Source organism: Sapajus apella, unplaced genomic scaffold (assembly GCF_009761245.1).
Source record: "Sapajus apella isolate SASKATOON/1434 unplaced genomic scaffold, GSC_monkey_1.0 scaffold60, whole genome shotgun sequence".
Classification (NCBI taxonomy): Eukaryota; Metazoa; Chordata; class Mammalia; order Primates; family Cebidae; genus Sapajus; species Sapajus apella.
In genome coordinates this window covers 10,773,512-10,795,099 of record NW_022437000.1, presented here as the reverse complement: position 1 = coordinate 10,795,099, position 21,588 = coordinate 10,773,512, and the positions used below count along the sequence as shown (strand labels likewise).

The window sequence follows — 21,588 nt, the reverse complement described above, 5'->3', positions numbered from 1 at the left end:
GCTGCAGCTCTCTCACTGCCCCCTCCCTGCTGCAGCTCTCACTGCCCTCTCCCTGCTGCTGCTCTCTGCGCCTCCTTCACCACCTGATGTGCTGCTCTCCTTTGTCCGTCTCCAGAGCGGCACAGCCCAATCCAGGCGGTGCTAGCACACACACCTGATTAAAATTAAACAAGAGCAAAAGCTCCACTTCTGTGTCCCCCAGCTACATTTCAAGCACTCAGTGGCCACAGTCGTAGATGGCAGAGAGAACACCTCCACACAGCAAGCTCTACAGCACAGCTGCCTGGGGGCGTCCCACGGGGGCAGGTGTTTGCCTGCCCAGTTCGATGCTGACCCACAGAACGAAGACTAGGACCTGGCACCAGACATCTGCTGAGTACGCGAAGGGTCTTGTTACTGCTCAGAGGTCCCTTGCTTCTGCCTTCTGCAAACCTGTCACACACAGCCCACAAGGCCCCACTGCCTCTGGACCTGGGGCCGGCCATTTCCCACAGGCCCAAGTCCCCTCCCACCACCTCTCACCCCACCGTGTTTGTCTTATTCTGACCACAGAATAATGGGCTCCTTCATTGCCCTACTTCCTCTACAGCACCTGCTGATGAACTCCGAGGACGGAAAATCCGTCAGATGCTCTCGGTGTTAGTGCAAAACTCCCAAGTGACACAGGAGGGAAAGAGAACCCAGGAGAAGCTGGTGCAGAGCAACTCACAGAACGGGGTGGACGATCAGCTCCGGGCTGTACGCCTTAATCACAGGCGCAGCTGTGCTGGCGCAGAACACATGCGACAAATCCGCGCCCTGCGGAAGGAGCACAAGAGGCGGACTCAGGGACCCGATCCACGGGCCCCAGAGGGCCCCAGCATCGCTGCCCACCTGCCAGACATGGGCATCCTGTGCTCGTTATTCAGGCCTGGTAACATGCGCAAGAAACGGACTAGTCGCCGAGTTACACCCGGCCAGGTGGCTTAGCAAAGGGCTAGGGCACACAGCACAATGCTTGGAAAGAAAGGCAGACTTCTGCCACCACTGCAGAAGGAGAGTCAGGGCCATACACACCAGCACAGCCCAGATCGGCCTGGCCACCCTCCAGGAGGAAGGGTCACAGGAAAAGGCCGGCTGCTAGCACTAGCTCAATGTGTGGGAAACTGCAGGATCCATGCTTCAGCTGGGACCTACAAAGGCATCCCAGGTTCACTTTGGTGAGTACAATACAAATCACTAAAAATGGGCTTCATTGAAGTGATCTTGTTACTGCACAGGATGTCAGGATAGACTTAAAGGTGTTTCCATGACCCATGATTACCCTAAGATGTTATTTAGATTTCTATCAGAAAACATTTGCTTTAATCATATTTAAATTATCAAAATCTTTACCAGAAACATCCCAATAAAGAACTTTTAAGTAAACATACCACTTTGAGAGCTGAGATTGCTGCAAAATATGGGGCTCCAGTGTACCTAAAAAGAAGATATTTAGAGTCTAAATATTCTTCTGAGAATAAGATAAGCACACCTTGATCAAGAAATAGGTTATCAATAAAAAACAGACATAAATACAGACGTGATTTATCAATACACAACAGAGACATGAAGCACATATTCACAAACCCAACACCTACAAGATCCTTGTAAATGTTCAATGAACATGAGCCGATTACACTAGAAATGTCGATTTTTTACATAAAACCTTCATGCACTTCAGGAGAGTGAATCTCTGGCTGTACTGCCTGCAGTCTCTCTGCAATGTGAACGTTCAAGGTAAGGAGCTGATTGCAGGCTTCTGCCCGGAGAGAAGAAAGATACAATCACATGTTCGAAGCAGTCGGGCATGGATAGGGTCCCGGAGCAGGCAGACCCCATCCTCCAAGAGTCAGTCAGTAGAGGCCAGATGGGGGCCACTTGGGACACACAGAAATGGCACACACCACCCAGCTGCTTTTACCTCACTCTTCTGGCATCTCTGGCACTCTAGGTCTAAGGGCACTTCAGGCACAAAAAGGAAGAGCCTTATCCTGGCATGAAATGGGCAAATGCAATCTTTATGTTCATTCCAAGCAGTGAGATGTTTTGCTAGCCCAAGAAAAACAGACCTGGGCAAATGCTGATACATCATCTTACATGGCCTTCTGCAAAGCAGTGTCACCAGAAAGTGTTGTAAAGGCAAAAGGACAGAACAGGCAACATACATGCACACATGCTTATATCATGTGAAAATGAGCCTCATCAATAAGAGAAATGCATTAAAACAACAGGAAAGTTTGTCGACTTGACTAGCAAAGGTTGTCCTCCAAGGGGTGCAGGGAACAGGTGTTCCTGGGAGGCAGCACCACTAATGCAATGGGGGACAATTCAGCAGCATCCCCAGTATGTAAAATGCACACGTGCCTAATCCAGTAATACCTCTAATACGCCTGATGACATGATCAACAGCTAAAAACGGAGGGATGGGCAAAGAGAAATACCACAGACATGCAAACAGAAAGCAAGCAGAAACAGAAACAGGAGCCACGGTAGACTTTCCATCAGAGCAGAAGGTATCCTTCACACCCAAGGACAACTTATAAACAGTTACGTACCAAACACGGCAGCAAAACAGAACAGAAGCAAGCTAGGGATTGTCAAATTTCATAAGTGAATTTCGGTAACATCTCTAACTTGACATAGAAAACCAAGAGGTTGCTGAGGGTTTCTATCCTAAACACAAAAAGCATGCTGTGGTATCAAGTCCGGTTAAATACAGAAAAGCAGAAACAGTTAAAAATAGGCTCCATTCCCCACTATAAGCAAAACCTAACACTGACACATACCAGTGAACAATTCAGTCAGGGCTCCTTGGAATTGCTTCCTAATCAAAAAGTGGATCACCGAAAAATACAGTGTCTTATCAGACTACCTTTGGAAATGATTACTGAGGTCAAACTAGACAGCATGAATGACAGGCAGGTAAGCAGGCAGACAGCCAGGCAGACAGCAACTGACTTCTTAAACACCAACAGTGCACATCTGCTACTTACTCCTGACAGCCTCCAACTATGCCTATTCTTCCATCTTGCCCTTTGTGCTTTGTGGAAGACAGAGGAGGTATAATATTTCTCACCAACTGCAAGGTATTCTCCATATCCTTTATCGAATGTGCTTTATATAGCGAAAACGCTCTTTCTAAAACTGAAAAACAAGAAAAATGAATAATTCAGAAAGGTAAACAGGTATCATTATTACCCATAAAGAACACTTAAAAATAGCCTATTAGCCAAAACCCCCTCCAAAGTTAATATGAATGTAAGCAAATATGTTCAGAATTATAGTAACACAAGTAATTTTTTTTTTGAGATGAAGGCTGGCTCTGTCACCACTGCATTTTGCTGGAGTGCAGTGGCATGATCTCAGCTCACTGCAACCTCCGCCTCCCAGGTTCAGGCGATTCTCCTGCCTCAGCCTCCTGAGTAGCTGGGATTGTAGGCATCCACCACCACACCTAGCTAATTTTTGCATTTTTAGTAGAGACGGGGTTTCACCATGTTAGCCAGGCTGGTCTCAAACTCCTGACCTCAAGTGATCTGCCTGCCTCAGCCTCTCAAAGTGCTGGAATTACAGGCATGAACCACCATGCCAGGCCTTAACACATGTAATTAACACATGTAGTAACACATGCTGTTGATCTATTTATTTGAGATGGGGTCTAGCTCTGTCGCCCAAGCTAGAGTGCAGTGGCATGATCACTGCTCACCGCAACCTCTGCATCCTGGGTTCAAGTGATTCTCCTATCTCAGCCTCCCAAGTAGCTGGTATTACAGGTACCCACCACCCTACCCTGCTAATCTTTGTATTCTTAGTAGACAGGGTTTCACCATGTTGGCCAGGCTGGTCTCCAACTCCTGACCTCAAGTGATCTGCCCGCCTCAGCCTCCCAAAGTGCTGGGATTATAGGCATGAGCCGCCCCACCAGTATAACGCATGTTATTTCTAAAAGGTTTACTTTTGAAATGCATCAGAAATTTTGGAAGACCGTTTAATTTTCCAGAAAGTTTTATCAAATAAAAATGCATTATTACTTAATAAACTATCTTACTTCATTTCAGTTTCCCTTTAGGATTATTAGGTCTTTTCTCTCCTCACACACTGGAAAGCAAGCTCCCACCTGTAATCCACTGGGATGCTCAGAAGTCTGACAGATTCATCATATTACTCCCAACTGTATTCTAACACTCAACTGGATATTACTTAAATAACCTAGAAATGGCTTTCTAAATATGGCACACATCTTAAACTGGGTTCAAAGTGGCATTTAAAGTAATTTCATCATCTTGAATTATCTCTAAACAGCTACACTATAATTGGCCTTTCTTGAAGAATTTCCTGCGTTGTATATTTTACCTTAATATTTAAAACAGCTCAGCTATGAGAGAAATGCTGGTATGTTCTATAGAACTCAATGAACAGATAATAAAGCATACACTCTCCGGCAAATATAAACAATATTTTTTCAAACAAGACAATCAATATTTTTATCCTTCCAATTATCTCTGCAGCAGAGAAAAAAGCTAGATGTGTCACAGGTGCCACTGACTGAAGCCCAAAGCTGACTGAGCGTTTCATGGCAAAAGTGCTTTGTCTTTTAACTCTTACAGCTTTACTTTTTACTCAACAAAAGTTTTGAACGAATTTTCTTTATGAGTAGACTGCCTTAGCTGATAGAGCAGACGCTGAGACCCCCAAGATGAAAAGATCCTGTGAATTCCCATCAATCGCAAACCTTTTCACCTTCTTCCAGACCAACACACGATGAGACCTGACACAGAATCACTATCAACTATGGGCCAAGAAGAAATGCATCACGGCTTGCTGCGCTACCTGCAGCTGGCCCACCCCCCAGCTCTGGGGTCTGTCATGAACCACAGTTGGCAGCCCTACTTCCACCTGGGTGTGGAGCCAGGCCCCAGAGGCACAGGCTGCCACAGCCACTCTGCTGTCTCTCTCCCCTCATCACTCAACTTCCCGTATGCCCATCCTGCACCCTAAATTCCAAGACTGCACAGTCTTTCTACCATGCACATTTACGGAACACCATAAATGCTCTTCCTCTGGGTCCCCTTTGATGAGCTTCGTGACAGGAACTAGAACTGTTACAATTAGATGAAATGACAGTGTCATGAATGCTGACTAACAATCTACACAGCTATTAAAGCCCCTGGCATGCACTTGTTTTAAACTGTAACATAACCTGGCATGGTAACATCGCGGATCAACACAGTATCAGAACCCCCCAGAACAACAGACAGTTGCTTTTTAAGTCTAAAAATTATAAAAATAAAACCCAAATTTACCTGTCACGTAAGGGTCATTGTGGGTTCCTTAAAAAGTTTCGGGTTTACTGTTGACCATCCCTTTATCCAAAGCACTTAGCCACATTTAAAAAATCCCTAATACCAAGCTGGTTTCTTATGTTATAGGTAGCTTCAAAAAGCTGTTTCCAACCTAGCATTTCAGTAACTCTTCTTGGAAGTGGTGGAGATAATGCCTTATATTACTCAAGAATTAATTATAAACAGTACTACAACTGAATGGACTTCCAAGTCAGCCTTTGAGATATGAACTTAAACATTTAGCATAAAAATCTGGAGAAAATATGGGTTTTATTGTTTGTCACTAAATAAAACATAAAGTGCTTTAGAATGTGCATGTCCCAACAGGCACAAATATCCTCTATCAGTTTAATTTCCCTATCTTTTCTGTCTAAAAGTAGGCATTTAAAAAAAACAAATGAGGGCAAGGTGGGTGGATCACCTGAGGTAAGGAGTTTGAGACCAGCCTGGCCAGTATGGTGAAACCCCATCTCTGCTAAAAATACAAAAATCAGTCAGGCATGGTGGCATGTGCCTATAACCCCAGCTACTCAGGAGGCTAAGGCAGGAGAATCACTTGAACTTGGGAGGCGGAGGTTGCAGTGAGCCAAGATGGTGCATTGCACTCCAGTCTGGGCAACAAGAACGAAACTCCATCTCAAAAAAAAAAAAAAAAAAAAAAAAAAAGAAATGTAAGAGTCAATATGTCAAATCACCACTTGGTATTATTTTCTCAGTGGGCAATAGTTTAAGCTCTTGGCCTTAAACAGGAACTCAAGATGGATGAAATTGTAGGTCTCATGTTAGGGGTATTAGCAGAGGCACTTTATTAAAGCTCCTACTACCAAAAAAAAAAAAAAAATCACATCAGCAAAAACTCTTCCATGTAAAATTGCTCTTTCAACAAGCATAAAAGATTTTCACAAACATACTTCTTCCTTTAAAACAAGACAATGTTGCCGGGCGCGGTGGCGTGTGCCTGTAGTCCCAGCTACTCGGGAGGCTGAGGTGGGAGGATCGCTTGAGCCCAGGAGTTCTGGGCTGTAGTGTGCTATGCCGATCGGGTGTCCACACTAAGTTCGGCATCAATACGGTGACCTCCCGGGAGCAGGGGACCACCAGGTTAACTAAGGAGGGGTGAACCAGCCCAGGTTAGAAACGGAGCAGGTCAAAACTCCCGTGCTGATCAGTAGTGGGATCGCGCCTGTGAATAGCCACTGCACTCCAACTTGAGCAATTTATCGAGACCCCGTCTCTAAATAAAATTGTTTAAATAATAAAAAATAAAAAAACAAGACAATGTTGCAAAACTCACAGGTAATAAAATTTAACCTATCATTTCTTCAGTGGATTGCTATGCAAGTTATGGGACTAATGACTTTAAGTAGTACTCACATTCAGGCATGGTGGCTCATACCTGTAATCCCAGCACTCAGGAAGGCTGAAGTGGGTGGCTCACCTGAGGTCAGGAGTTTGAGATCAGTGAAACCAACACGGTGAAACCCTGTCTCTACTAAAAATACAAAAAATTAGCTAGGTGTGGTGGCAGGTGCCTGTAATCCCAGCTACTCGGGAGGCTGAGGCAGGAGAATCTCTTGAACCCAGGAGGTGGAGGTTGCAGTTAGCTGAGATCATACCACTACTGCACTCCAGCCTGGGCAATAAGAGCAAAAATCTATCAAAAAAAGTACTTGCAATAATGTCTGACCACTAAAGAAGGAAAATGAGGGACAATATGTATCATCAAGTGTCAAAATGGAAGGATTATGTGCCCATCCTTGAAATCCCCCCAGGTGGGCTAAACTATGCTTTTAAAACAATACACTTGACTAGAAAAGACATTTATTGGCCAGGGCATGGTGGCTCACACCTGTAATCCCAGCACTCTGGGAGGTTGAGGCGAGTGGATCACTTGATGTCAGGAGTTCAAGATCAGCCTGGCCAACATGGTGAAACCCCATCTCTACTAAAAATACAAAAATTAGGCCGGGCGCGGTGGCTCAAGCCTGTAATCCCAGCACTTTGGGAGGCCGAGGCAGGTGGATCACGAGGTCAAGAGATCGAGACCATCCTGATCAACGTGGTGAAACCCCGTCTCTACTAAAAATACAAAACATTAGCTGGGCATGGTGGCGCGTGCCTGTAATCCCAGCTACTCAGGAAGCTGAGGCAGGAGAATTGCCTGAACCCAGGAGGCGGAGGTTGCGGTGAGCCGAGATCGCGCCATTGCACTCCAGCCTGGGTAACAGGAGCGAAACTCTGTCCCAGATAAATAAATAAATAAATAAAAATACAAAAATTAGCTGGGTGTGGTGGTGCAAACCTGCAATCACAGCTACTCGGTAGGCTGAGGCAGGAGAATTGTTTGAACCTGGGAGGTGGAGGTTGCCGTGAGCTGAGGTTACGTCACTGCTCTCCAGCCTGGGCCACACAGAGAGGCTCTCACTCCAAAAAAAAAAAAAAAAAAAAGCCATTTACTGGTATGGATCACACCCTGTCTTTGCCAAGGGAGCTGTTCTACACACTGAAGGACGCTACACAGCACCCCTGGCCTCTACCCAGTCCGCAGTGCACGTTGTGACACTCAAAAATATCTCTGGACACTCCCAAATGTCCTTTCGGGGGGGAGGGGGCAAAATGAGCCTGGGTTGAGAGCCACTGGTAGAGATGCATGCATGTAGTTTTAGCACCTTTAAATATACCAGTACTTCAAATTAAATATTTCAGGTCGTATAAATGGTGACTTATGAAATCACAGAGAAAAAACAAGTTAGTCAGACTTCAACTTACAAATGTTAAAAATTAATATTTATATCAATGTACCCCGTCTGATGAAAACAACTCCTAAATGGTAATACTTGATAAATGTGTATTTCTCACACTAAGAAAAGGAATAAAATGGCTTCAACAGAGAATACTGTACATTTTCCAGAAACCTTCTTTCTCCCAATATTTAAGATTCATAGCTTATAAACATCTATATTTTAAATTTCAGATTCAGTCTAAAAAAGTACAATAGGCGAGGTATGAAATATTTAATGTTTATATCCAAAACGGCAAATATCATAAACTGACATGTAACTGCCCATTTGAACTTTGCCTCATAGTTGAAATAACCCACACATTATCAGAAAGGATCTGACACAAAATTAAGCTGCACCCACGAGTCGAGGTGGAGCATCTGCGAGGTGGAGGGAACACCTCGGGCCCTGTGCAACCAGTGTCACCCAACACCCAGGAGGGGAGGGGAGGGCCGCCTCAGGGGCCACAGGTGCAGCACCGGAGCTCCCAGGCGCTCTGCTTTCCAAGTGCTTGTTCTCTCCGCGTCTGCCCCTCAGAGCTGAAAACTTTCCTTTCCTTCTCACACTTTGCTGGAAGTCCTCCCACTGCCTTGGCAGATGGTACTGGGATAGCACCGTTTTGATCTTTTTGGTTGAGAAAGAGGAGATGTGCTAGTCCAAGCATGGATACGCTTAAAGCCTACAGGTTTTAAAGCAAATAATGATTTTTGTTGTTGTTCAAATAATGACAAGAACAGACACAATTTTTCCTCCACTTCAAGGTAAGCTTTATTAAAATGGTAAGATATCGGGGGACTTAAACATCAAATACAATACAAAAATTTAGGCCACTTTCTAAGGCAAATTTATCTACAGTAGATTAAGCATTCAAGTCCCATTTACCACAAGCCAAAAATATCAATTCTGATTGTACAAACACATTATATTCACATAGCAATCTTTATGATGCCTAGAAAGAAAACATGGGGGGAAATCCTATTTTGAGCTATTCTTTTATCTTATATAGGAGGTTAGTGTTTTGGAGCCCAAAATGTGCGAATTACCCTCATAGCAACTTGATCAACACACCAAAGCGAGTCTCCTCCTCCTGTTCTGCTGTGACATCTTAAGACTTTGTGAGAGTCCCAGTTCCCTGACCATGACGCTACTCCAAGGGCTGGTCTAAGAACCCTGGAGGACAAGAAGCATCATCCAGAAACTGAATAAAGATTTACACATGACAAAGGTGTCTCTCAAATGTAAGCTAGCTTAAAATTATTTTAAAATCATAACATAATTGATAGTAGCTTTTGCTATATAATTTAAAAAATTCAAAGTGTTACCAAAAGTAAAGTAAGTATTATTACATGTGGGGCTCTGAAACCTTTCAAACACACAGATAACCTACATGGTAGGGACTGACCTGGACAAAAGAAGGAAGGTCTGTCCGGACTAGTGAATCACCACCCTACCACTGTCTGCCTGCATGGAATGTGGTACCATCCACACATTGCAGCACTGACTGCTTCCATGTGGGACTCACCTCAATTACCTCGAACACAGCGTGGCACAGAACACAACACTTGATAAATGTTAGATGAAGTAAAGACATCTTGATTCACTCTCTTCACTAACAGCCAGTTTCTCTTTCTTTTACAGGTAAGGAAACTGGGGCGCAGAGAGAGACCCATGCAGATGCTGTGGTTAGTAATGGACAAGCCAGGCCACAAGACACTATTTTACCAAAGTGCTGCCAGGTTTTTGTTTTTCTTTTTGTGGGTACATAGTAGGTGTAAAATGCTCCCATTACAAGGCAAAATAAGAAGTTCCACATTTTCCCTTAACTAGAATTGTATTAACACAAAGTAAAATCCAGGCTGCTCACCAGCATTCACCTAAGTAAACAGCTTCTGCTGGCAAAAGGGCCAAAGAGGTCAACTAAACTTCCCAGCATTTGGCAGTGAAGCAAGTTCCCGCTGGCTTACTGACATCGCTGTTTGAACTCACCAACAGAAACATGTACACGTAAACATTAAAGTTCTGAAGGATAAAAAGGCCTTGACAAGAGGTGACTTTAAGATTTTATCCTGTTCAGGAACTTTTCTCAGGACGATTCTGAGTCTGGAAGAACAGTCAAATCTGTCTGGCTTTTGTTTTAAAGAAGCTGTCTGGGGAAGACTATCACTGCTGCTTTGCGCAAAAGTGCCTCTAGTACTGGAAAATTCTACTTAAAAAAATAACAGTAATTTAAGTTAATGTAAATTGTAACTGATTTAGAGCAAGAATCCCTAAGTTAACTGAAATATACCCTAAAGCCTGGATGAGAAGTCAGTAACATACAACTCTAACTGGCTTTTGGTAAAAGTTTAGGAAATCAGTCTGACAATGAATCCTCAACCAAGTACAATGAAAAATCTTGCTACTAATCATGGTGTGTGAATTTAAGGTAAACAGCTACAAATAAATCTGTAAATCAAGTGGTGTTAAGAAGCCTCCCTGCTGGTGTGACTGAGGGGTAGTGTGGAGGACTCTCTCAGAGCCACTCAATGATTCACAGCCAGTGTGATGAGAACAAAAAGCCAAAAACTCTCTGACGATGCCCAACATATACTCGAGGTAAAATCTGCCTAATGACTACATCAACAAATACCATTTAACTATTTCAGCCACTTACTGGCTGAAGAATCCTGGCTAAGTCACTTTCTCTAAGCTTCTATTTATCTTCTGTACCAAGGTGGATAACAGCAATCTCTCCTTATGAGAAATGAGGAATCACAATACAATAACTACTTCCTGTATAAAAGATGTTAGATACACCAATACCCACAAGGCAAACAGAAAGGGAAAAACCCTAAGAAGAGATGGGGCTCCAATCACTTGCTCAGCTCCTGCTTAAATTCTTCCTACATAATCTGTTCTATTTGAAAAGGCATCTCAGAGTCCAAGGACCAGCCAAGACCACGGCAGCGCCTTCGGGGGCATCTGGTCACCGCTCAGGGTTCTGGGGATGACTCAGGTGAGCCTCCCCCCCAAGGGACCTCCTGCACGCGCACACACACCGTGGCCCGGGGCGGGCGAAGGAGGAGGCCTGGCTGGTCGAGTCCTTCTCTGAGGTCCAGGCGTCGCAGTATCCGGCCCCTATTGTCCAAAGACGTGCAGGGTCGTCTGTCACTTGCCTGGTGGCACTGGAGCTTCCAGCTGGGGATGCAGACGCGGCCCTGCTTCCTGAACGCGCGCAGCCCGATAACCCGTCAGCTCGCCAGCCCGTCCGCCGCCTCCCGGGGCCCCAGGAGGTCCCCCGTCTCCAGCTGTGGTTAGTAACCGACAAGCCAGGCCACAAGACACTATTTTCCCAAATAGCGTGTGGCAAAACAGCAAGACCACAGCAAGCCGGGAGACGGCGAGCATCGTTCCCACACTGGGAGCGGGGCCGGAGCAGAGCAGCTGGACTCGGGCAGCGCCCCACGGCGCCCCAGGGTCCTCCTACCGGCCCTCGGCATCACGCTCCTCGGCCACGGCGCGGGCTCCCGGGACGCTATGACAGCGGGTGGCTCCAGCCCCAGCGCCACCCTCTGTCACCACGAGCGGCGCCCAGCCGGCTTCCAGGAGGCCTCCCGCCTCTCCCTACTCGGCCCCGCGCGTGGGCTGACCCTCGGCGGCGCCTTCCCCTCGCGAGCCAGCACAGGCGGTCAGCGGTCGGGTACCTGCGTCCAGTGGCGGCCCGTACAGCGCGAGTGCGGCCGAGAGCAAAGCGACAACAGCCGCGCCGGCCACCGCAGCCCCGGCCTCCGCTCGTGTGACCATCCCCGGGCCGGACGGAGTCGGCCTTACCTCGCCTGCAAGTCCGGAACGCCCCACAGCGAGAACTCAGGGCCATCCGGCTGCATTCCGGATTCCCGGCTGCCCGCGCGCCACCACCGGAAACACAGGCAAGAGAAGCTGTTTCCGGTTTCCCGACGGCTCCCGCCCCGCTGCCGGAAGTGGGATCCCAACTGGCGCAATCACACCCCGTTCTAGATGATTGACAAGCGCGACGCCCAACCCGGCCTGGCCCCAGCTCTGGCCTACGAGACTTCGGCTGGAAGGCAGGTTGAAGAGTGAAGATGAGTCAGCTTTAGGATCTGGTTTGTGTTTATCGGCCCTTTTTTAGGCATGCGTCGTCATAGAAAATGACTTTGCCGGGCCAGGAGTGGTGGCTCACGCCTGTAATCCAAGCACTTTGGAGGCTAAGGCGGGCGGATCACCTGAGGTCGGGAGTTCAAGACCAGCCTGACCAACATGGTGAAACCCCGTCTTTAAAAAAAAAAAGAAAATGATTTTGCCGGCAGGTGGAGTGGCGAGGCCCCCTAAGTGCCCCCAGTGTAGCAATTAGGTGCCTTTCTGCTCCAGGCGCGACCTCTGCCCTGAACCCCAAACCAGCACACCAAGAGGCCCGGCCGCCTTCCACCGTCTCAGGTCATGGCAGCTCCATCACTCCCGCGTTGAGGCTCAAACCACTGGAAGGCGTCCTGACCTCTCTCTCCCACCCGCGCTCCTCTTGTGGCTGTGGCCTCTCACCTCCACTGCCACCCTGTTTGAAGCCACCCTCATGGTGCTAAAGGAAACTCGTGGGGCCGGGCACGGTGGCTCGCGTGTGATCCCAGCACTGTGGGAGTCCAAGATGGGAGGATCATTTGAGCCCAGGAGTTCGAGACCAGCCTGGGCAACATAACATAAGGAGTATCCCCCTTTACCAAAAATTTTTAGAAAAATTATCAGGGGATGGTGGTGGGCACCTGTAGCCCCGGCTCCTTGGGAGGCTGAGGTGGGAGGATGGCTCAACATGTCAGAGGCCTTTGAACCAGAGCAATTCCATCTTGAATAGGGGCTGGGTAAAATGAGGCTGAGACCTACTGGGCTGCATTCCTAGGAGGTTAGGCATTCTTAGTTACAGGATAAGAAAGGCAATGGACACAAGATACAGGTCACAACCCCCACTGATAAAACGACACAGCAAAGAAACCGGCCCAAAGCCCACCAAAACCAAGAGGGCCACGAAAGTCCTCACTGCTCATTATTTGCTGAATATCATGTGTTAGCATACTGAAAGACACTCCCACCAGTGCCATGACAGTTTACAAATGCCATGGCAATGTCAGGAAATTACTTTCTATGGTCTGAAAAGGGGAAGAATCCTCCGTTCCAGGAATTGGCACCCCCTTTCCTGGAAAACTCATGAATAATCCTGTCCTTATTTAGCCTGTAATCAAGAGACAACTATAAGTATACTCAGTCAGGCAGCCAGTGCCACTGCTCTGCCTATGGAGTAGCCATTCTTTTCTTCCCTTCCTTGATAAATTTGCTTTCACTTTTTGGACTCACCCAGAATACTTTCTTGCACAAGGTCCAATAACTCTCTTGGGGTCTGGAACCACTTTCTGATAACAGAGTCAGAACCACTTTCTGATAACCCTGAACTACACCTTCTGGACCAAACCAATAAGGAGTTTAACCACAGTACTGAGCTTTAGTTAATGGCAGGGGACTACGTAACTAGTTAAGCAATGAAGCTCTAATCAAATCAGCTGTCTCTGTAACACACTTCTGCTTCCTATAGGTGCTGTCAGATCATGTTCCTGAGTTCTCTGACCTGCTCTGGTTTGGAGGGTTGCCCCTTTCAGGAATCTGCTTTGTTTTGTTTGAATACACTCAGTCAAAATATAAATGTGTCTACAGCTTTTCTGTTTAATAGTGTGTAGCCTGAATGATGGCAGTAGTCTGCTGCATGCGTGTCAATGAAAAGAATCAAACTCTAAAATATTTGAGATTTACTCTAAGCCAAAGATGAGTGACCATGGCCTGTATCATAGCCCCAGGAGATCCTAGAACGTGGGCCCAAAATGGTCGGGCTACAGCTTGGTCTTATACATGGCAGCGATACAGAAGGCATCAATCAGTACATGTAAGAAGTACATTGGTTCAGTCCAGAAAAGCAGGACAACTCAGAGAGGGGCTCCCAGTAATACATAGGTGGATTCGAATATTTTCTGATTGGCAGTTGGTTGGAAGTTTACTTAAAGACATGGAATCAATAGAAGTGTCTGGATTAAGATAAGGGATTGTGCAGGTAAAGCCTCTGAAGCCAAGTAGCAGGCTTCAGAAAAAATAGATTGTAAATTTCTTTCTTTCTTTTTTTTTTTTTAGACAGAGTCTCACTGTAGGAAATAAGAATAATTTAAAAGTTCCTCTTCAAAGCTTTCCTCTTAGTTCATTATGAATAAATAATAGTTTCTTCAAAGGTTAATTTACTTTAAAGCCTTTGCTAAAAATCTTAAAGTAGCTGTTAGTCATAATAAGGAAATAAGTTCTTTTAAGCAACATAAGAGCCAAAAGCCAAAAGAACTATGTTCTTAGTTCTTATGCTTTAATCTAGGTATTTGCCCTGACATGCCTGGACAAGCCCAGGCAAGTCTTAGGTCATAGCTTTTTTCCCTTTCTTATTTGGAAATGTTGCTTCTCTAAGCATTCCTTAAGTATTTCCTCTTTTCCTTTGTTCTCCTCTGCCTTTACCTCTTTTAGAAAAGTTGTAAGTTTTTAGCCAACCGGGGGCAGCCTAGACTGTGAAGTCCAGTTCCAGCCAATGGAATCAGGACAGAGCAGTAGGGCAGATGCTTTAGATATAAATGCCCTGCCTCCTTTGTTCAGTGTCCTCTCTTGGCAAGATGGCTAACGGGAGCACCCTTTCTGCAGAAAGTAAAGTTGCCTTGCTGAGAAAATTTAATTTATATTACAGTGCTACTTCTTTTGTGGCACCAAAAATTCACATATAACAGTTTGGGGGCTTGTCCGATATTGCCATTCCCCTCTGGAGTGGTCTCCAGTCCTCTCTTGTGAGGAGGCACCCCCCCACCCCCCGCTTTGCAGTGGCCTTGCAGGTAGAGAGCTGAACCCTACCCAGTTCGAGGAATAAACCTGGATTCTCGGCAATGCAGGGGAAAGAGATTCCAAACCATGGCAACCAGGGGCCTCAACCAGGCAATCTTGTGCATGAGCCAAGGTAGGAAACGTTACAAAGGGGTGACAAAGTACTTCCTTGGTGGTCAACTTCTGAAAGGTTAAATGTGTGTGTGAATGTGATGTTGTTTGTATGAATGGTGACAAGTCCTACTGCTGAACAGAGTGAGTGGGTCCTCTCTGCGGTTCTGTGGCTACCTCAGAAGGCTTAGGACGGATCCTGCCATGGGAATTATACCAGCACACTGATGCTAAGAGAGCACTGAATCTCCTTTGGGGGAGCAGTCAAAGAGGACCATTTTTTTTTTTTTTTTTTTTTTTTTTTGAGACAGAGTCTCACTCTGTCACCCAGGCTGGAGTGCGATGGCATGATCTCAGCCCACTGCAACCTTGGCCTCTCAGGTTCAAGCAGTCCTCCCCCATCAGCCTCCCAAGTAGCTGGAACTACAGGCGTGTGCCACCACGACTGGCTAATTTTTGTATTTTTAGTAGAGACAGGGCTTCACCATGTTGGCCAGGCTATTCTCAAACTCCTGACCTCAGTTGATCCACCTACCTTGGCTTCCCAAAGTGCTGGGATTACAGGTGTGGGCCACTATTCCCTGCCTTTGTAAATATTTCTTATCAAATTTAAGGTTTGGAGCTGACATTTCAAGAAAGGATCCTAAAGAAATGTTAGAAATGTACTGTTTTGCTCCTTCAGCCTCTTTATCAATCACTCCTCGTAGACACAATGACAAAACCAAAGTCTCATTGATAGAAGTAGAGGATCTAAGGCAAACCATAGCCATTGAAATGTGGATGCAAATGCCTAGTTAGAATGGATTAAATATTCCGTTCACACTTTAAATAAAAGTGACTGTTACGCTTATGTGCACGGTAGGCCAGAGGCCCAGGTTGTTCCCTTCCCATTTGGACAGTCGTCAAATCAAACGGACATGGAATGCGTAGTAGCTCTTTCTCAGGATTCCCTCAGTAGGACCCCTGTGGCCACGGGACTTAGAGTCAAAAGACTTATAGCCAATCAAATATTCTGGGCCAAATGGAATGAAAGTGAGCAGGTACTCATTAACCTTAAAAGCTCTTTGAAGCAACATAAGAGCCAAAAGCCAAGATTACAAAATTGACTTATTTATAAATTCTGTGCATTGAGCTAACACAAGCATTTTGTTAAGCTGCCGAGGCAGCTCTGTGCCCATCCTTAATTTGGAGGATCTGAATTAATGTTCCTCAAAATTTGGCCCTTACAATCTCATGCTGGGCCTGGAGGGATTGTATAGTTCAAATTCTGGAGGTAAAACAAAATGCAGGAATTAACATTTTAAATGAAAAGATCATAAGCCCTGCCTAGTTTTGAGAATGACAGAAAAGGAATTAAATCTTTAAATCATTTAGTAGCAAGGCATAAAATAAATTACATTATTTCAGATAAAGGCAAAATTATTAAATGAACCTTAATGCTTTTGAATACAGGTCCGTCCCTGTGTTTTATAAAAGCCGTTTACTTTGAGTGTCACCTTTGCCTGGGTCTAAGGATGAGGCTTTGGTCAACTTGAGTTTGGTGTCAGTTACTGGTAGAAGTCAGTGCCTTCTTTAGATGTGATATGTGTACCCAGGAGTCAAGACCCTGCAACTTAACAGCACAAAAATCAGTTAATAGCCTGAGCTCAGTGGCTCACACCTGTAATCCCAGCACTTTGGGAAGCCAAAGCAGTCGGACCACAAGGTCAGGAGTTCGAGACCAGCCTGACCAACATGGTGAAACCCCATCTCTACTAAAGATACAAAAATTAGCCAGGCATAGTGTCATGTGCCTGTAGTCCCAGCTGCTCAGGAGACTGAAGCAGGAGAACCTCTTGAACCAGGGAGGTGGAGGTTCCAGTGAGCCAAGGTTGTGTCTTGCACTCCAGCCTGGGTGACAGGGTGAGACTCCATCTCAAAAAAATAAAAATATTTTAAAGGGGCCGGGCGCGGTGGCTCAAGCCTGTAATCCCAGCACTTTGGGAGGCCAAGGCAGGTGGATCACGAGGTCAAGAGATCAAGACCATCCTGGTCAACATGGTGAAACCCTGTCTCTACTAAAAATACAAAAAAAAAATTAGCTGGGCATGGTGGTGTGTGCCTGTAATCCCAGCTACTCAGGAGGCTGAGGCAGGAGAATTGCCTGAACCCCGGAGGCGGAGGTTGCGGTGAGCCAAGATCGCGCCATTGCACTCCACCCTGGGTAACATGAGTGAAACTCCGTCTCAATAAAAAAAAAAAAAAAAAATTTTTAAAGGCAATACAGAAGGTAATATGGATGTAAAAACTTTGACCCTTTTATATTTCAGTTTTTTTGCAATAAAAAACCTAATAAAGACAGCAAAGAAATTATAAAATCTTGTCTTTTAAGCCAGTTACCAAAAAAAGCAAAGAAAAGTCTTCTGCAGTGACCTCTTCTCCTTATGGGAAGCCCACTTAGATAACATGGAAGTCAAGTTCAATGAAAAAGTACTGGAATTTAATCAGACGCAGGATGAGCCTGTTCAAGGTTATGAATATACCAGGGGAATACATGACTCTTAGGAACAGCATGAGAAGTTTCTTGATTACATTGAAAATTTAGACATATCAAAAAAAAAAAAAAAAAAGCCTAGAGTACAGAATGAAGTTATACTGGAGGAAAGCAATACTTTCTGTTTTGATCTTCAAGATGAAACATTTCAGCCTTAGGCCGTAACAGTAAAATTAAAATCAGAGGAAAAAAAGTTATAAGAACGGACAAAAAAGCTGAAGGAGAGAGTTACCATCTCAGGCCTTCTCAAGAGAGAAAAGGCAAAACAGATTATAGAATTATTATGAAAAGCAAAAGTTAAGCCAATTTTATTGAGAGTAAATCGACACTTTAAGGAAGCTTTAACATACAGTACTATTATAAATAATTTTCTTTTTTAAAAATTCCATTAAAAGTTTTAAAATTTCTTTTCTAAGACAGAGTCTGGCTCTGTTGCCCAGGTTGGAGTGCAGTGGTACGATCTTGGCTCACTGCAACCTCCACCTCCCAGGTTCAAGCGATTCTCCTGCCTCAGCCTCCCGAGTAGCTGGGATTACAGGCATGAGCCACAATGCCAAGCTAATTTTTGTATTTTTAGTAGAGACAGGATCTCACCATGTTGGTCAGGCTGGTCTTAAACTCCTGACTTCAGATGATCTGCCCACCTCAGCCTCCCAAAATACTGTGATTGCAGGCGTGAGCCACCATACCTGGCCAATTTCCTTTTAGTTATAACCAACTGAATCACATACAAAATTTCTTTCATAAATTCCCCTCCACAAACCTTATGACAACTTACACAGACTATCTACAAAATGGCTCAGGCAATCCTCCTGCCCCAGACTCCCAAAGGGCTGGGATTACGGGTGTGAGCTGCTGCATTCAGGCAATGGTTAGACTTTCTCACTTGTCCTAAACTTTCCTCTTTTGTAAATATTAGGTTGGTGCAAAAGTAATTGTGGTTTTTGCATTGTTGAAATTTGCTGTTTGATATTGGAATATATTCTTAAATAAATGTGGTCATGTTACACATCATTTTAATGCACATTTCTCACTTTTTTTGGCTAATGACTTATTACTTGCTGGTTTATTTTATATGTATTTTAGATTGTGAAAATAATGTTAGACAAAAAGGCAATTTGAGCGATTTTCTTATTGGAGTGCAAAATGGATTGTAAAGCATCAGAGAAAACCTGCAACATCATCAACCCATTGGCCCAGGAACTGCTAATGAACGTGCAATGCAGTGGTGGGTCAAGAAGTTTTGCAGAGGAGACCAGAGCCTGGAGGATGAGGAGCGTAGTGGCCGGCCATCAGAAGCTGACAACGACCAACGGAGAGCAACCATCGAAGCCGATCCTCTTCCAACTACACGAGGAGCTGCTGAAGAACTCAACATTAACCACTCTACAGTCGATCGGCATTTGAAGCAAATTGAAGAGGTGAAGAAGCTGAGTAAGTGGGTGCTGCCTCATAAGCTTGGTGAAAAATTTTAAAAACTGTCATTTTGAAGTGCCGTGTTCTCTTATTCTATACAACAACAATGAGCCATTTATTGATTAGATTGTGATGTGTGCCGAAAAGTGGATCTTATACGACAAAATGTTATAGTGGCTGGACCAGCTCAGTGGTGGGACCGGGACGAAGCTCCAAGCACTTCCCAAAGCCAAACTTGCACCATAAGAACATCACGGTCGCTGTTTGGTGGTCTGCTGCCGGTCTGACCCACTACAGCTTTCTGAATCCCCGAGAAACCATCACGCCTGAGGAGTACGCTCAGCAAGTCGATGGGATGCACTGAAAACTGCAACGCCTGCAGCCGGCATTGGTCAACAGGAAGGGCCCGATGCTTCTCCAGGACAGCACCCGACCACACGTCACACAACCAACACTTCAGACATGGAACAAATTGGGCTACCAAGTTTTGCCTCATCTGCCATATTCACCTGACCTCTCACCAACCGCCACTTCAAGCACCTCGACAACTTTTTGCAGGGAAAATGCTTCCACAACCAGCAGGATGCAGAAAATGCTTTCCAAGAGTTTGTCGAATCCCGAAGCACGGATTTTTACGCTCCAGGCATAAACAAACACGGTATTTCTCATTGGCAAAAATGTATTGATTGTAACATTTCCTATTTTGATTAATAAAGATGTGTTTGAGCCTAGTTATAATGATTTAAAATTTATAGTCCAAAACTGGAATTACTTTTGCACCAATGTAGGATAAGAATTTACCATATGAGATCCCTTTTCTTGTCTTTTTTTCTTTTTCTTTTCCTCCTTTTTTTTTTTTCTTTTTGAGCTGGAGTCTTGCTCTGTCACCCAGGCTGGAGTGCAGTGGTGCCATCTCAGCTCACTGCAACCTCCACCCCCAGGGTTAAAGCGATTTTCTTGCCTCAGTCAGCCTCCTGAGTAGCTGGGATTACAGATGCCTGCCACCGCACCTGACTAATTTTTGTATTTTTGGTGGAGACGGGGATTCACTATGTTGGTCAAGCTGGTCTCAAACTCCTGAGCTGAAGTGATCCTCCCACCTTGGCATTCCAGAGTGCTGACAAGGGATTACAGGCGTGAGCCATTGCACCTGGCCCAAGATCCTTTCTCATACAAAATTATTCTCTTTTCTTTATAATCTTGCTTATCAAAAATCCATCTTCATATCCGTAACTTTTTTTTTTTCAAGACAGAGTCTCACTCTGTTGCCCAGGCTGGAGTGCAGTGGTGTAATCTCAGCTCAGCGTGACCTCCACTTCCTAATGGAGGTGCAATCCTCCTGCCTTAGCCTCCCAAGTAGCTGGGACTACAGGCATGTACCACGAAGCCCTGCTAATTTTGGTATTTTTTGTAGAGACAGGGTTTCACCATGTTGCTCAGGCTGGTCTCAAATTCCTGAAGCAATTTGCTCACCTCAGTCTCCCAACGCGCTGAGGCTACAGGCTTGAGCCACGGTGCCTGGCCCCTATCCATACTTTTCATCACATCTTTCTCTTCCCTACTTACTTGTTCCTTTTTCCCTTATTTCAGGTACTTACCACCATGCTCGGGTAATTTTTTTTTTTTTTGTATGTTTAGTAGAGAGAGGGTTTCACCATTTTGGCCAGGCTGGTCTCCAACTCCTGACCTCAGGTGATCCACGTGCCTCAGCCTCCCAAAGTGCTGGAATTACAGGCATGAACTACCGCGTCCAGCCCATTCCACAATTTTAGAGATATATTTTCTCATATCCTAAACTTTCTTTAACTGAAAATGACCCAGACATCCAATCAATAATCCAAGGAGAGCTGTGGACCAAAATTTTGGGTAATCTTTATGGAAGTTTGGTTTTTAAAAAGCTTTTTTCAGTTTTCTTACCATATCCTTCAGTTTTGTGAACCGCACAAATCTGAGACAGATCTAGTTAGTTTAGAAAGTTTATTTTGCCAAGGTTGAGGATGTGCGCCCATGGCACAGCCTCAGGAGGTCCTGACGTGCCCAAGGTGGTCAGAGCACAGTGTGGTTTTGTACATTTTGGGGACTGATGAGACATCGATCAGCATATGTAAGGTGCACATTGGTTGGGACTGGAAAGGCAAGGCAACTTGAATGGGGGCGGGGCCTTCCAGGTCACAGGTAGGTAAGAGACAAACGGTCACATTCTTCTGAGTTTCTAGTTAGCCTCTCCAAAGGAGGCAATCAGATAAGCCTTTATCTCACTGAGCAGAGGGGTGACTTTGAAGAGAATGGGAGGCAAGTTTGTTCTAAGCAGCTCCCAGCTTGACTTTTCCCTTTAGCTTAGTGCTTCCGGGGGCCCCAAGATGTTTGCCTTTCGCAGTTTCAAGTGAGTTTCTAAGGTTTACATTTTAGCCAGAACAAACTACAAGTAACCTTGAGACGGTAAGTTTTATCTCAACATGAGTAGCCTAATGAGCAGATTCAAAGCAGGCAGAAAAGAAGAGAG

General features: G+C 45.2%; 1 protein-coding gene across 5 annotated transcripts in view; it reads right to left on the bottom strand.

Moving 5' to 3' along the window:
- Positions 1-12,135, bottom strand: part of NAXD (NAD(P)HX dehydratase) — a 25,414-nt gene extending 13,279 nt beyond the window's left edge. Inside the window, exons 1-5 of one of the 5 annotated variants that reach the window (XM_032246209.1) lie at positions 11,954-12,042; positions 6,059-6,180; positions 3,015-3,165; positions 1,413-1,458; positions 710-798 (exon numbers count right to left, since the gene is read on the bottom strand). In XM_032246209.1, the coding sequence (XP_032102100.1) occupies positions 710-798; positions 1,413-1,458; positions 3,015-3,118 (239 nt within the window). In that variant the 5' untranslated portion in view covers positions 3,119-3,165; positions 6,059-6,180; positions 11,954-12,042. Of the gene's footprint in view, positions 1-709; positions 799-1,412; positions 1,459-3,014; positions 3,166-5,324; positions 5,799-6,058; positions 6,181-11,181; positions 11,624-11,826 lie in introns of those variants that run through there. The other 4 variants (XM_032246208.1, XM_032246207.1, XM_032246210.1 and 1 more) reach the window with 4 other exon arrangements.
- Positions 12,136-21,588: the final 9,453 nt, after the last annotated feature.